The sequence below is a fragment of the Osmerus mordax genome, chromosome 11 (genome assembly GCF_038355195.1).
Source record: "Osmerus mordax isolate fOsmMor3 chromosome 11, fOsmMor3.pri, whole genome shotgun sequence".
Classification (NCBI taxonomy): domain Eukaryota; kingdom Metazoa; phylum Chordata; class Actinopteri; order Osmeriformes; family Osmeridae; genus Osmerus; species Osmerus mordax.
Window position 1 is genome coordinate 16,299,446 of NC_090060.1, and position 15,346 is coordinate 16,314,791.

General features: G+C 44.5%; 2 protein-coding genes and 1 long non-coding RNA gene across 4 annotated transcripts; 2 read left to right on the forward strand and 1 right to left on the reverse strand.

Moving 5' to 3' along the window:
* The first annotated feature begins 3,225 nt into the window (after positions 1 to 3,225).
* On the forward strand, positions 3,226 to 6,181 carry aqp11 (aquaporin 11). The gene is made up of 3 exons (XM_067246942.1): positions 3,226 to 3,866; positions 4,424 to 4,540; positions 5,241 to 6,181. The coding sequence occupies exons 1-3, from the start codon at positions 3,272 to 3,274 to the stop codon at positions 5,345 to 5,347; spliced, it is 819 nt and encodes a 272-aa protein (XP_067103043.1). The 5' UTR covers positions 3,226 to 3,271; the 3' UTR covers positions 5,348 to 6,181.
* Positions 6,182 to 7,791: 1,610 nt separating this feature from the next.
* clns1a (chloride channel, nucleotide-sensitive, 1A) lies at positions 7,792 to 15,334 on the reverse strand. Of its 2 annotated transcripts, none has more exons than XM_067246944.1 (7): positions 14,906 to 15,334; positions 14,517 to 14,653; positions 14,240 to 14,374; positions 13,967 to 14,077; positions 11,084 to 11,257; positions 8,278 to 8,344; positions 7,792 to 8,133 (listed from the first exon to the last, which is right to left on the reverse strand). In XM_067246944.1, coding segments are annotated over exons 1-7 (744 nt in total). In that variant the 5' UTR covers positions 15,025 to 15,334; the 3' UTR covers positions 7,792 to 8,132. The 2 variants fall into 2 exon arrangements, with proteins under 2 accessions (XP_067103045.1, XP_067103046.1); XM_067246945.1 differs by having other exon boundaries at positions 14,240 to 14,362; positions 14,906 to 15,326.
* LOC136952239 (uncharacterized) lies at positions 10,236 to 10,994 on the forward strand. The gene is made up of 2 exons (XR_010877825.1): positions 10,236 to 10,448; positions 10,587 to 10,994. It is a non-coding gene; the product is annotated as an uncharacterized lncRNA (long non-coding RNA).
* Positions 15,335 to 15,346: the final 12 nt, after the last annotated feature.

Below are 15,346 nucleotides of genomic sequence, written 5' to 3' on the forward strand. Positions count from 1 at the left end.
CCCCCCGAGGCAAGTAGGGTGAAGTGCCTTGCCCAAGGACACAACGTCATTTGGCACAGCCAGGAATCGAACCAGTAACCTTCTGATTACTAGCCCGAATCTCTAACTGCTCAGCCACCTGACTTGGTAGATGTTTTACTGGGAGGGGACACCATACATCAGCACCCAACCATTTGAATTGTTTCATACACACCCTTGCTCAAATTACTAGTGCTTGTTGTGTCACTGAATCTGACTTGTTCTCTTTCTCTAAACTTGTGTGTGTGTGTATGTGTGTGTGTGTGTGTGTGTGTGTGTGTGTGTGTGTGTGTGTGTGTGTGTGTGTGTGTGTGTGTGTGTGTGTGTGTGTGTGTGTGTGTGTGTGTGTGTGTGTGTGAAGGAGAGAGATGACAAGGAGGTGATGATGGACCATATGGTGTAGAACACACCCGCCCATGGGGACCAACCACACCTAGCAGTAATAGACACTCTATAGAGACACACAACAGAAACAACAGACTCAGGCACACTTGAATGATGTCACGTATTTGGAAGCCAAGATATTTGCCAAGCGATAGCCTAGCCTCAGAATGAGCGTGAGGACCAAAGGACAAACTATAACAAGATCAAGTCATCCAACCATTCAGGCCTACATACAGGCTAAATAAACTCTTGTCATACAGACAGACACATCGGCCGACATGACATGTCACCTTGGAAATAGTCCTCCTCCACAACTCCCAAAAAAGTCTGCCGTTTAAAAATACCGTTAATGACAGGTGAGAGAGAAAGCCTACTCACTCAGACAGCACGAGCCTTTGGACTTAAAACCCTGTATTACGTTTTGTTGATGGGGACTCGTATGTCTCTACCGAGGACCTCTGTCTGCAATTCTGACTACGTGGTGGGTCACAGATGTCATGTTGTTAATGCGAGTACGGAAAAAAATTAAATAATAATGCGATTAAGTTTGTAGAGCGCTCATAAAACACTCTAACAACGCCTACCGTTACATTACAAAAGTTAAACTTCCGCCTACACGTCTTTCACCGAGACTCTGTTGGTTTATCTACATATTAGATAAAAGCTTTACGGGGCTCGAAGGTCAGAGTTTGGCCGGTGTCACCCACTCATAAAATAATAGGAGTCAAAAGGGATCCTTTTTAATGTTTTCTAATAATGGCTAGTTTGAGAATTATATTACATTCTTAATGTCTTATTTAAAACTGTTAAGTCAAACGTTGAGCGACAGCCCCAGACTACTTCGACACTAATCAATAAGCTACAGCGCTCTCTCGCTCAAACCCACTCGTATATCTTGTCAGACCATGAATGATAGCCTATGTGATTAGGCAGACAGCAGCAAAACCAAGGTGTGTAATGAATGGATCACAAAAGGAAAAATGCAGGATTGCTCTGCTGGTGAGAGAATTATTTTGTTGTATAATTATTTTATAGGCTTGTACGGTTCTGTGGAATTAAATAGAATTGTTACAGAATGTATGTATATTTGATGGAGTATCTTAGAAAGTGGGGCTCAGCCGGGACCAACCTGCTTGCAAAAATTCCATAATATGGATTTAGCTGTTGTAGAACAATATAGACTATACTTTTAGTCATGAATGTATTAATTCGGGCACCAAAACAATGTTATGACGGCCAATGTACGATGTATAAAATAACAGTTAACTCCCAGGCGAGGCAAATAAACTATTCATTAACAGCGGGCAGAAACACAAGACTAAATCAACTCGTGAAAAAATACCTCGGTGCTTTAACAATGGAAAAATGAAACCTTTGTCTGATTGTCTATATAAAAAAAAGAACCGTTATCTAAATAAACTGCACGGAGACCTCTGCTAAAATGTGGAAGAACCTAGGAAAACGTTAAAGGGGAAATGATAGAATGTAGCCGGGCAGTAAACGGGCAGTAAACGTCTCTCAGCTCCAGTTTACTGTAGGTGTCTACCCAGAATGAGAACACGAGCTTGTCTCTTATGGCTCGTGCTCACTATGTAAAGGCAGACAAATATCAATCTCAAATATGATAGCCTAACTGCATATAAAGACACTGTTATTAGGGCACTTAAATGGGGTCCAAAAAATACATTTGTATAAACTGATAGCCTTTGTGGGACTCACCTCCTGCGGTATCGTTTGGAAAATTCCTAGTTGCGATTCCCGATCCCGTACTCAGGCACGCACGCATTCGGCCAACTCTCTCCAATCGCCCAGTTTCTCACTGGCAAACTTGCAAATCCACGGCTATTGTTAGACACACATTAGACTGCTACATAGCAACGCCCGCCCACTACACAATTTCGAATACACCAAGGGGCCAAATAAAGCCTTGTCCTCCGCCTATTGGCTGTCTTGGCTGTCTATCATGGTAGAAGGTGGGCATAGACTGGTGGAGGCGGGTCTCACCATGTGAGAATTCCGAACGCCGCTTCACGGTTTTGTCTGTGATTCTTAACCCATGCGTTGAGTGTCTTACCACAGGACAAGAGAAGTGACATATAATAGTAGGCTAATAATCAAGTGTTCTTCCATTTGGAGCAGTGTTGGTTCAACCGTGGTAGGCTTTAGGTGTAAAGGCAGGTAGACAGAACCTGTCATTTTAGCCCACATATGAACTATATTCTAATCTACATGATATTATCATGACATAGGCCTACAAGCATATATTTTTGTTTTTTAAATATATAAAATACCGCTAAACAGTAGATTGGGTGGCCAAGAGTTGTGAAAGGGTGATAAAGGCGTGTGGAACCTTATCACCGTGGGCCATAATGGCTCGAGTCGCAAATGAACCAGAAATAATGTAACAGCGACATCTGCTGTTGATGGCGAGAACAGACTTTCCACTGATTCTTTTGTCCTAACAGTATGTGCCTACTTAATCATAGGTACATTTCCTAGTTTGAGCTGACGCAGCCTGATTAAATCACATATGACCATATAACCTGTTATATATCTGTCGTCATCAAGTGGTTGACTAGGCGTGGCATATTATTGTAAGCTGTGGCCGCCATGGCTTCGGTAGCCTCCTATAGGCAGTGTTTGACCACATCAGAGGAAGTGGGAATAGGAGTTGGAGGAGATGCCAAGGCGCAGTTACTTCCGTACCATGTGAGATAATCATCCGCAGAGCGAAGTGTTCTGCTCACGCGTAGACTTGAAACTCCGGTGCTGCACGGTAGACTGTACAGTCTGTACTGCCGTGACACCCGAAAGTAACGGGTGAGAGAGGCACGAGCGAAAGAGGAGCAGAAAAGCAGACTGAGAAGCCATGGCAGATTTTACAGTGTCTCTGTCTTTGCTGGCGGGGATCGTATTGGTGAGCGAGGTGACTCGGCGATTGCTCTTAAGGCTGCTTGAAAGAACCGGACTTGCTGTATATGCTGTTGAGCTCGTGTCCACCTTCCAATTGTGTGCTTGTACGCACGAGCTTAAGCTGCTTGGTGAAGTAGGTCGACTTGAGCCCCGGTTTGCCCTTACACTGACATACCTGGCGTCAGTGGTCCATGCGCTCACCTTTCACGGAGCCATTGGTAACCCCTCCGTTACACTCGAAAGGGCATACCGAAGGAACCTCACGGGCAGATGCGCACTGCTGCGGATAGCATGCCAGTTCGCGGCAGCAGTTGTGGCTCGAGCGATAGTCCGGGTGGTATGGACTCTAGGGCTGACCGACCTGCACCTGCGACACAAGCTACTTGGCTTCCAGTGCCTCAGCCCCATTCACGCGCCACTGCCTACAGCCGCAGCGGTGGAGCTCGCCTGTTGCTTTGCTGTCCAGACAGCGGCCACTCACACGCATGCGGTGGACGAAAAGTACCGGGTGCACGCAATAGCGACGGTTGTCACCACCATGGTTTATGCAGGTGCGAGTTCCCCGCCTCAACACACGAACCAGGACGCAGAAAGTTTCTCACAGAAATGCGCGTTACATATTACAACCAGGTGCAAAGTTCCGTGCAGTTTTGCATGGTACCGAGCATCATGGATGACTGGGAGCCTATAGAGCCATAATCACATAGCCTACATGCATGACAGTGCATTGACTGGAGAGGTCGGGATGCAGTTAATATGTAACTGCTGTTTGTGTGTGGAAAGACAAGAGACCCGTGGCTTTGTTTCTGATTCCTGTAACATGGTCATTATAGCTTGGCTGCTGGTTGTCATTACACAGATTTATAATCTTGGGATGGGAATAGCTTAGTGGTTGGAGCATTTGACAGCAGATCAAGAGGTTGCAGGCAGGTTCAAATCCTTCTCTGTGAGTCTGTTAAAACGGCTAAATAAATACATATGGTAGCAACATCTCTGTTGTGTGACTGGAGCCAGCAGCGTTCATGCAGCCAGTGTAGATGTGTAGGTTACAGGCATCCTGTCACCCTACATTTAAATTAACCTCTGCAGTGTGTGTGTGTTATTGCAGGTGGCAGTGTCACTGGGGCAGTGCTTAACCCTGCGCTAGCTTTCTCCACTCAGTTCCCCTGCAGTGGCAACACCTTCTTAGAGTACTGTCTGGTCTACTGGCTGGCTCCTGTCTTAGGTAAGACACTTCTGGCCCTGACTCCTGCCCTCTCTCTCCCTCCCTCTCTCTCTCTCTCTCCCTCTCTCTCTCTCTTTCTCTCTATCCAACTTTTTCTTCTTCTCCCTCAGACTCTGTGTCTGGTTGTCTAAATGTTTGCTGTGTGGGTGTGACAGTGTTAACACAAATCTGCTTAGCAGTTTAAGAACCTGAGCGTGTAGAGGAAGGAAGTACTGGGAGTCAGTGACTGGGAGTCAGGTGGCTGAGCGGTTAGGGAATTGAGCTAGTAATCTGAAGGTTGCCAGTTCGATTCCCGGTCATGCCAACTGACGTTGTGTCCTTGGGCAAGGCACTTCACCCTACTTGCCTCGGGGGAATGTCCCTGTACTTACTGTAAGTCGCTCTGGATAAGAGCGTCTGCTAAATGACTAAATGTAAATGTACTGTGACACACACAGCAAGCTGGTAGAGTGGAGGGTACATGAGAATAGGTTTGTGTTTGGCCTTGTGCCACATGCTGGTCGGACAGAACAGGATGTAAAGCAGGAGTCAAGTTTCCCTCCTGTTCTCTCTGTTCATCTGACGTTCTTCTCTCTTGTTCCCTTCATCTTCCACTCCTTTTTACTCTGTCTGTGTTCCCACTCTTTCTCCTGTCACATCTTTACAACTCCTTGATCCCCCTTCCCCTCTTGTCTGCCTCTGTCTCTTTCTCTCATCACAGGTATGATCAGTTCTGTGCTGTTGTTTGATAAAGTCGCACCTCTGCTCTCTGGTAAAGCTGGTGGGGAGCCTCCCTACCGCCCCCTGGAGAGCAAGAAGTGGAACTGAGACATTTCTCAAACAGGAGCAACAAACAACTGGGTCTTAACCCACAGTGATATCATTCTACCAAGGGATCCTGTCCATTACCTACAGTGTTTACTGTAATGATCATGTTTCATTCAGCTTCTGTTTGGCTCAGTGTAAGCTGGCCACACAGAATCAGACTTTGCAAAAGGACCTTGGATAGCCTGGCACAATATTTCAGACTGAAAACATAAACCATGACTAGATTCAACGGTTGAAGTCTCCAAAACATCATATCATTTGTGGAAAGAGATCAGGAATGTGAACCTGTGTCGTTGTTTCTTTACCTGATAAACTATTTTGTAGCGTTTTAATGGTATACATTATACAGGATGTATGAAGTTTAAAAGCACATTAGTTTGAAATAATTTGATGTCATAGTCTTCAGACAACTACAGGAAGCTACTGCGCTGTAAATCCAGGTCTGAACTGATTTTAATAGTCATGTAGATAATATTGTCTGTATGTGAATACGGTTCATTAAGGCCTAAAAAATTAATTAGTGTTACCAATAATGATAAGCATTTGCTTAACTAATTCCTAGCATTCCTGAGGAGGGGAAATGAAGACCTCACTCTGTACACCTATTTTCTGTTGAACTGGAGATTGTATGAGTTTTTAAGCACAACTGTGACATGTGCCTTTGGAGGGTTGCATTCCCCCAGAGATGAAGAGCAATAAGGGCATTACCTCGGACTGACACATGGAAACAGCCAAAGACCTGTTTTAGAAAAGGAATTTGCCTATGGTCATCCATGTAAATCTCCTAACGTGTGTCATGTTGAAACATTTTAATAAAGCAAGGTTAAGACCGATTCCCAATACTCTGTCTTACCCTTACCCCTAGCCCTTACCCCTACCTCTACCCCTTAGCCTTACCCTCTAGCCCTTATCCCTACCCCTTAGTTTTGCGTGTTCACGTGAGAGTAAGTGGTGTCCCAATACTTGTTTTGATCGAGGGGTAGGGCTAAGACGAAGGGGTATACACCCCTTAAAACCAAGTTTTCGGGAGCTTACTTGAAACCTAGGGGTGTGTGAATACTGCCCAACCGGCAACCATGGCGGCCAGATCATCCAGAGAGTCCCATAAATGTAATATTTTCGGCTTAAATAATTGATGAAAAAATTACAACAATTTTGTTTTGTGCTTAAACCTGTTGTGAGGTGTTGGGTGCATGCTGGCCGAACGAAGGAACACTCATTGCCATGGAGAGGGTGGCCTTGACTTGCTTGACCTTTGAACCTGTGTGAAAAGACAGGTGCTTCTGACTGAGGGAAACCGTGTGGCATGTGATGTGACCTTCAAGCATGCACAGCACATGCTGGCGATCCATGTGCTGAAACGACATAATTTCAACTCCTACTGAATGTTGCATCACAAAAGAAATTCAATAATATGCTCATCACAACCGCAAGCAGGATTTTGTTGCTATTCACATCGATTCACAAATTTAAAAAATCGAATTTCTAGATATATATTTGTTTTTAATGTAAGCATATATTGAATCGAAATGTTATTAAAAATCGTGAATCGATTTTTAATCGAATCGTGACCCCAAGAATCGATTCGAATAGTAAGGTACCAAAAGATTCCCACCCCTAACTAAAAGTATGCAGGCTACTATTTTTACCAGATACATTAACATCATTTCATGGAGAGTTGTTCCTGTCTGAATACATGTCCTTTGGAAGACTAAGAAAATCTTCCCCTCTGCTGTTAAAGGAACACATTAAACACCCCCTCAGGTACAAACACAGCTCTGGAATTTTTTTTCAGAGACCACTGCACCTTTTTCTCTCATTTAAAAAGTTGAGAAGGACAATTTTGAGTGAGGAACAGAACGATAAGATTTGCAGTGGCCTCTTAAATCGTACCCTTCTGTCCTTACTCCTCACTCAAAATTGTCCTTCTCAACTTGTCCTATAGTTCCAGCCATCCCTGCCCAGGTGTGTCTCTTACCCCAACAAGGTGCTCTGGTGTCTGAGAGGAAGTCTAGGATTAAGGCCCTCACAGCACCAGGAACCAGAGTCCAGTTTTCAATAATTATACAGTCAGACAACTGTGAAGAGGAGACAGTGGAATGCTTTTGTCTCTCACACACACACACACACACACACACTCAGACGTCTCAGAAGGACACGAGAAGTCCATGAGGTATGAAAATGTTACCAAAATAAACAAATTGTTCAGCCATACAGGTCTTTTCAAGTACGGGAGTGTGAAACCTTCTCCTGCAGTCATGGTCTGTGCTAACAACCAAGTCCTTTGGTAATATACTGTGACCAGCTCTGAGTATTATAGTTACACATTCCTTCTGATTCTCTCTCGCTCAGCTGTTGACATGCAGCCTATCTGGTTCATCATGCAAATATTGACTGTGGTGAAACAGTCTGTCACTGGACTGATAACACCCAGACACGTAACACATTGTACAAAAACTGTTTATTAGTTAATACAAAGAGCAGGACCCTCCCTGCCAGAGAATATAAACTGAGGGGTCAGCTGGTCATCAGGTACAAAACAAGAACGCAAAATAAACATGGCTGTTTTATAGTTAAGGGAAACTGGGGGCCCTGCATTCAGTGGTCTGCCAGACTGCTTAGACAACATTAAGCTTCGTTTTGAATGTGTTGTTTAATTGACGTGTGTGGAACAGGAGGTGAGGACCAATAAAAGCAAAGAACATCCAGCCTCGGATCAGAGCCAGCTTTTCCTTTCTCTATCCCATAATGCACCTGGAGTGCTTTAAATCGCAGTCAGGGTCCATCTGGGGAGAGAGAGCAGTTTGTTTAAATGTTTGTTTATAATTTCTTATCTAAGATCAATTAGGATCTGAGGTATGTTAGCCAAGAACTAAATACATATACATGTAGGGGGAAAAGGGATTATAGGATCTGAAGTCCTCTGTTACCAGTGATCAACATCTGCGTCTTCAAACTGCCCTGCCACCGCTGAGCCTGCGTCCACCTCCATCCCATCTGAGGACACAGCAGTCATTCATCAGTACACACACACACACACACACACACACACACACACACACACACACACACACTTTGCTTGCTTGTAGTTGTCCATCGAGGCCGATGATGACATCCACTTCTGACTTCAACGGTGAGTTCTCTGGTGACTGTACAGTCCTATCCTGGATCCACAGGTCTTGTCACAGGTGGGACATGTGTATGTACTAGTGGTGGTACTGGCAACCTTGGCTGTGTTTCTTGTATGCCTTCTTTCCTGCCTGTCCTGTCTCCTGGCTGTCCTCCAGCGCTTCTGTCCCCTCTTGGCACACCTGACGCCAGGTGTTACGGTCAGCAGCCAAGCCCTCCAGGTCCCCAGGTCTGATTTTACACCTCTTTAGCGCTGTTTTTATTTGGTCTTTATAGCGCGTCTTCTGCCCTCCAGCAGAACGTTGGCCTTGGGTGAGCTGGCCATACAGCACTTTGTGAGGCAGCCGATTGAGGGGTATCCTTATAACATGCCCCAGCCATCGTAGCTGACACACACACACACAACCTGCCTGTAGCCAACCAAGTGCAATTAATTTACAATTGCTTTGTGGGGCGTGTCTCAGACAAGTCTACACCTGAAACTAGGTCTACCACGTGACGGTGCCTCATTGAAGAAAGAAACTGGGCGAGGTTGTGTCGAGCAAAGGTCTAACACTTTTTTGAATTAAATGAAAAATGGCAACTGCTGGTGAGTTGGCTATATTTGTTGCTTGCAACCGCCAAAATATCTAGAGAAATGACCGTAATTCATTTATATATTATTTACGTTCATTCGGAACATTAATTAGCGTTTCGTTCTATTTTCGGACCACTATAGATGTTGTAGCGGTTTCGAAAATGAATGTGTAGGCCTATTACTGTTTTAAATCGGGCCGGAATAACAGTATTTTTAAGGGTAAACTTGATATCACAGACGAATAAGGTATACAAATGCGTAGATATAGTCGCAAACACTTGTGTATAATTGCGTAAACATCGGACCTGCTAAAATGAAATTAAACGCACGATACCAACATTGGTTACTATTTTGAATGTATAAAGTAACATCTGTTCCAAACACATCCTGTTTTTTACGTTTTTGTTTGCTACATTTCGTTTTTTGAACCATCTTCTGACTTACTCGACTTACTCGAACAATCTATTGACAAATGGTACAATCTGATAGCACAAACAGGCTATCCCTGTCTGGGGAATGATGGTTATGGCCACACCAAACATGGTTGAGTTCCACTGAATAAACCTCTCTAATGCAATGTTACAGGTGTAACACAACTGAGGTGCAGTTTAGAAAATCTGGCTTCAGGCATCTCAAAATGTAATTCATCCAGTTTCAAATACAACTTATCTCCATGCTAGAAAAAGCTATTGAATAACCTTAATAACACTGTACCATATGCAACCATACAATTGATTCACTTTACAATAACCATCCCCCTGTGCCGTCTGACAGAGGAACGGGACCACGTGGGGGTCGTGTTACTGGGGGGGAGATGGGCTGGGAAGAGCTCCAGTGGGAACACCATCCTGGGACTCCAAGATCCAGAAGGCTTCAGTGTCAAAAAGCAAACTGATGTTTGTGTCAAAAAAGAAAGGGTCATTCACGACACCCTGGTCTCTGTGGTCGACACACCGAGCTGGAACTGGGTGTCTGCAGAGGACACCTCAGAAGAGGTCAAAGTTCAGCTTCGAGAAAGTGCCACTTTGACCGGAGGGGGCTCCCCTGCCTTCCTGATAGTCTACCCCCTGGGGTCTCCTTTTGTGGGGCGTCACAAGCTGGCCGTGGAGGAACACCTGGAGCTGCTGGGGCTGGAGGTCTGGAGACACACCATGGTGCTGTTCTCCAGGGGGGACTGGCTGAGAGGCAGAGGGACTACCATGGAGGAACACCTTCAAGGGGCTGGGGAACAGCTACGATGGCTCTTAGACAAATGTGGGAACAGGTACCACGTGCTGAACAATATGGAGAAAGAAGATACCGATCAAGTGAACGAACTGCTGAGGAAAGTAAGAGAGATGCTTGGCGTGAGAGGAAAAAGAAAACGAAAGTGGAGCATGGAAGCTCCTCCTAACCGTAAGTTCACCTTACGACGACGATCCTTCCAAGAAGGTCAGGATAGTCAGGCTCCATACACACATCTGTGATAATAATATTACACATGATAATAACACTTGCTAAACGTATTAAATCAGTGTTTTGTCCGCTTCGTAGTGACAGAGGAGACCGGAGAGATGGGGGAGTCATCGGGAGAGAAGAAGGATGGACAGGAGGAGGTCAAAGATTAGACTGCACCTTCACGTCTAACACCAGGTCAAGCCGAGAAACAAGAACCGCTGCCAAACAGCTGTTCGTATTTATCCATCTCACACCAGCCATTATAAAGCAGTACAGTAAAGGACTTCCCTGTTGAGTCCAAGCCTCAGGATTCAACTATTTGGCGCCATCTGGTGATGAGACATGAATTGCACTATTGTGTTGTTACATATTGGTCCACCAACGCACTGTAGATTGTCTGTTACAAAGCCAGATCTGTCATATCCATGTACAGAAAATGTCTGTATATGTTGTTTGTTTAGCTGGTGCCATGAAACTTGATCAATAAATTGCTATTTTATTACACGTCTGGTTATAATCTAATCCTGCCAACGTTGAGCATCCCTGTACCACGGACCCCCCAACCCCCCCCCACAGGTGCTGGGTCTCCCTACCCTCAAACTCTCCATTGGGCTCCTCTGTGCGGACCCCGGCCATGTGGAACTGCTGGGCCACAGACTGGGCCAGCATGCCCTCCAGCCTCTCCAGTGTGGACTGGCCCTCCTGGGTCAGCGCTGACAGGCCCTCCTCATAGGTATAGAATGTAGGGACTTCTCCCTGGCCGTGCTCTGGAGGGAGGGAGGGGGGGAGGGATGGGGGGAGGGAGGGAGGGAGGGAGGGAGGGAGGGAGGGAGGGAGGGAGGGAGGGAGGGAGGGAGGGAGGGAGGGAGGGAGGGAGGGAGGGAGGGAGGGAGGGAGGGAGGGGAGTGAAGGATTGAGATGGGCAAAGTACAAAAAAGAAACATCCACGTTTTGATCAATTAAAAATAAAAAGTTTTTGGATTAGGATGTAGTAGTGATAACTGTTGGTTAGTTGTAACTGATTTAACTACTTGTACTCGCTGTGAAATATATTATTGTTATATTGGGAGTTTTTCCTTGTCTTCCTTAAGGGTTTAGGTTGGTTGAGGGGCAGTTCTATGGGCGTATGTGAAGCCCTCTGTGACATGCTTGCATGTAAAAAGGGCTATACAAATACATTTTTATGGGTGTGCTTTGCCTTCGGCAAGGGCACAACCTTTGTTCTCTCACATATATATTATTATTATTATTTTTATTTCTTTTTGCCCCCCTAAAACTCAGTCAATATTTGGCCTACATAGACAACGTAGGTGTCAAAAGTTTCGTCTTGGTAGCGATTGAGTTGCTTCTATTGGAATTTACGTTCCGTTGCATGGTTTAGGCTTAAGTTAAGTTTTTGTGGCGAAAAGTGAAGCTAACGGTGGCTAATTTGCTAGCCACAGTCACTGACGTTACTAACGTCACTGCGTCACTAACGTCACGAAAACACGCGTGACTACCTTTGGCAGAACATTCGTTTCGCATCTGTTAACTTGGGGGATAGCTAGGCTAACTATAGCTTTACTGCAAGGCAGCTGCAGAAACGCCACAAGAAAAGAGGCCAGGGTGATAACAATTTACTCATTTTACTTTGTGATGTGTAATGTACAATATAAGCTGATATTATTAAGGAAGTACATCTACTTTCGGAAACAGTAGTCTACTATTTCACTGAAGTATTAGCATCATTACATTAGCCTGTGTTGCCCGGGCAACACATACTACAGTGGTCTATGATGTTAGCGTTATCTGTTTTCAATCGTTAAAATAAACATTCCTCACATATACATTTTCGTTGTAGGATTTATTCTGACATTAGTACACGATTTGTTGGTGAAATTACCATTACCTGTGGTTTCAAACCAGTGTAGCTCACTGCAACGCTGTAGCTTACGCGAGACACACTACAAAAACATCTACACTACACAGCTGAAGTAAAACGGCGACAGAACATGTTCGGCACTCCCCTTACTTTAATCAAAAGTCTATCTACTAACCTGAACTTCATTGCCACAGCCTAAACGTTGTCAATCTGTTCATGAAAATAATTAATTTCAGCTTAAACCGTACAACGGAACGTTAAATCCAATTCAACCAACGCAATCGCTACCAAGACGAACACAGCAGTAGTCTAGTACTGTACCGTAGTAGTACAATTTACCAGGGCAGCTTCTCCACACAGGGCTATATCGCATTTTGCGTTGTTACTGACAATGATCTCTACCAGTGAGCTTTTTATGAATGAGCGATTTTCCACTAAATAAATGTCAAGCTTATTTACGTTTTTGGGGGCATATTTTCAGTTAGCAGATGGTACTGTTTGAATCGCGATTCCATCTTCTACTGCCGGGTAACGTCGTAGAATAATCTTCAAAGGGGGTTCTTTATTAAGGAATGAATGCAATGAGTAGGCTAAATGCCTGAAAATATCACCAGAAGGGAAAACTTAAAATGACGTTTAAGTCATAGAGATTAGGTCAATTTTTACACCGGTCTGCCAAATTTATTCGTTTTGATTCAACGATGAGGCAGCCTCTTGCAGGGGAAATGAGAAGACATCTATTTCATTCTACACTTCACTCGTATTTTCAGTTGTAAATGAGCAGCAAAAAAAAAAAATGCTTTTAAATCTATTTAATCTTTATAAATAATAAGTATGCATTTTCATATAAAATATACAGAAATCAGTTGTAAAAATGTCATTCAAAAACGGACCACTGTGCAACCGACGCAAGCAAGCACACCCTACAATTTCCCCAGAAATTGTACCCTCTCTAGTTTGATTTACTGTTGCTTGCTTTCCTACAGGTACACTCTTGCACTTTTGAGGTTCATGTCGTTTAATTTGTACAAATTAACAACTACATGCTCTTCAGTGTTTCCCCTAGGTTTTGACCTTCCAGGGGGGGGCGGGGGGGGGGGCGTTGGGGGGGCGGGGCTCCCCCCTAATATAATGGTAGGGGAAACACTGCTTTTATGTCTCTTCACATTGCCACTTATTTGCTTTTCACAATGTATGCTCATGTTTTGGCTACCTGCAATTTTTGGCTACAACTATCTCGTTGTTTATGATCATTGACCTATGCACTTTTGTAAAGCTGTCTCTTGGAAGTCACTTTGGATAAAAGCGTCTTCTAAATGAATAAATGTGATAGTGAACTATTTTGTTTTTGGTTCTTACCTGCTTCTTTATCAGAAGCACATCCGACAAGGGGGAAACAAAGTGAGACCATTCATCTTAATACACGCAACAGCCGATAACTATAATGCATTTATTTACACAGTGCACCCTTCTTTGTCAAGGTCATCTCGGGGCGCCACAGGTTTAAAAGAAAAAAAGGCTTGAGTGTGTGTGCGTGGGAGTGCGTGTGTGTGGGAATGTGTGTGTGTGTGGGAGTGAGTGTGTGTGTGGGAGTGAGTGTGTGTGTGTTACCCACCTGCCTCCTCCACATCATACTCCTCTCCCTCAAAATCATTGTCAGAGTCTTGGTCCTCTGGGTCAGGGTGTAGGGCCTGACACTCACACATGGCTGAGAACATGTTCTCCACTGCAAGCACACACACACACACACACACACACACACACACACACACACACACACACACACACACACACTTATTACACAGACCACCATCACGCACACAAACCCATGGAAACTAGAGCTTGCCATGCCTACATACTGATCTTGTCTAGGCCTTCCCAGACTCACATGCTGCTTTGTCGCTGGGCACAAAGCGGATTTCAGAGATCGCCCCTGAATCTTCATCATCGCTGCTCTCATCTGCATCCTCCTCATTCTGAGCATCGTCCACCATCTCAGCATCATTGTCATCTGAAGGAAAAACTGACAAATAGTTAGCCTACTATAATCTTTTCCCTAACAACTTCCCTTGAGATCCTGAACAAAAGCGTTTCTTTAAGACACGGCTAAAGCTTTAATTAATCCACAATGAGTTGAAAATTTGACGTATTTGTCTATGTCTCACCGTTAAGTTTGGCGTTGACCATGACGTACAGGTGTTCCTGAGGGTATGCGCTCAGATCTCGCGAGATGGCGTGAAGGCTGATGGAGGGGTATTCCAATGAGAATCCCATGCCTGACCCGTCAAACCACGACAGGCGACTGTCCAACAGAAATAACACCCAGATCACACATTCCAAATATACTGTCCGTGCTAAACCATTACACTTTTGAAACTAGGAAGTGAAATGTTCAATGGATGAGTCAACATATCATCAAAACTGAAAATAACATTTACTAAATACCAAAAGCCAAATTATGTGTGGCCAGTGATGTTTATGGTGACGCAAAATCCAGCTACTACCATCTTTTTGACAGTCCGATATCTACTAGCTTGTCAGAAGCATCACATACGTCTCTGCAACGTAGAGGGTCCCCGAGCCAAGTCCCTTGCCGTCCAACACGGCAGTAGTCTCGGCTTGTTCATGTCTCACTCCCTCACTGGGCGGCGGAACACTCTTGAGCAACACCATCGTCTGAAGATGTGATGTCAATTGAAAAAACTGTTTTCGATCCCAAGTGATCCGTGACCTATTTAGCCTTACAAAGCTTGCTAATTTACTCCGCTAAAGATGCTTCTCTGCATAACAGACTAGCAGGAGTTCATAAACGTCAGCAAGAAAAGAAATTTCTAGCTAGAAATACTTTCCCTTTAGTGATATTAAGTTGCTAGTTCATTTGACAGACTATGTATTTAGCTATCAGGTAAGATGGTTAGCTCGCAAGGCTACAAACGGTACTAGTAGATCTCCACGCGTGTCAGACCCAGTGAGTAGAAGTGCTGTGAGCCTCCCC

Coding starts and splice junctions, on each gene's coding strand:
- clns1a (XM_067246944.1), bottom strand. CDS start 15,024: ATGGTGTTGCTCAAGAGTGTTCCGCCGCCCAGTGAGGGAGTGAGACAT. Junction 14,078..14,239: donor GCCCAGCGACAAAGCAGCAT/GTGAGTCTGGGA, acceptor GTGTGCTTGCAG/TGGAGAACATGTTCTCAGCC. Junction 11,258..13,966: donor GTATGATGTGGAGGAGGCAG/GTGGGTAACACA, acceptor CCCTCCCTCCAG/AGCACGGCCAGGGAGAAGTC.
- aqp11 (XM_067246942.1), top strand. CDS start 3,272: ATGGCAGATTTTACAGTGTCTCTGTCTTTGCTGGCGGGGATCGTATTG. Junction 3,867..4,423: donor CACCACCATGGTTTATGCAG/GTGCGAGTTCCC, acceptor GTGTTATTGCAG/GTGGCAGTGTCACTGGGGCA. Junction 4,541..5,240: donor CTGGCTGGCTCCTGTCTTAG/GTAAGACACTTC, acceptor CTCTCATCACAG/GTATGATCAGTTCTGTGCTG.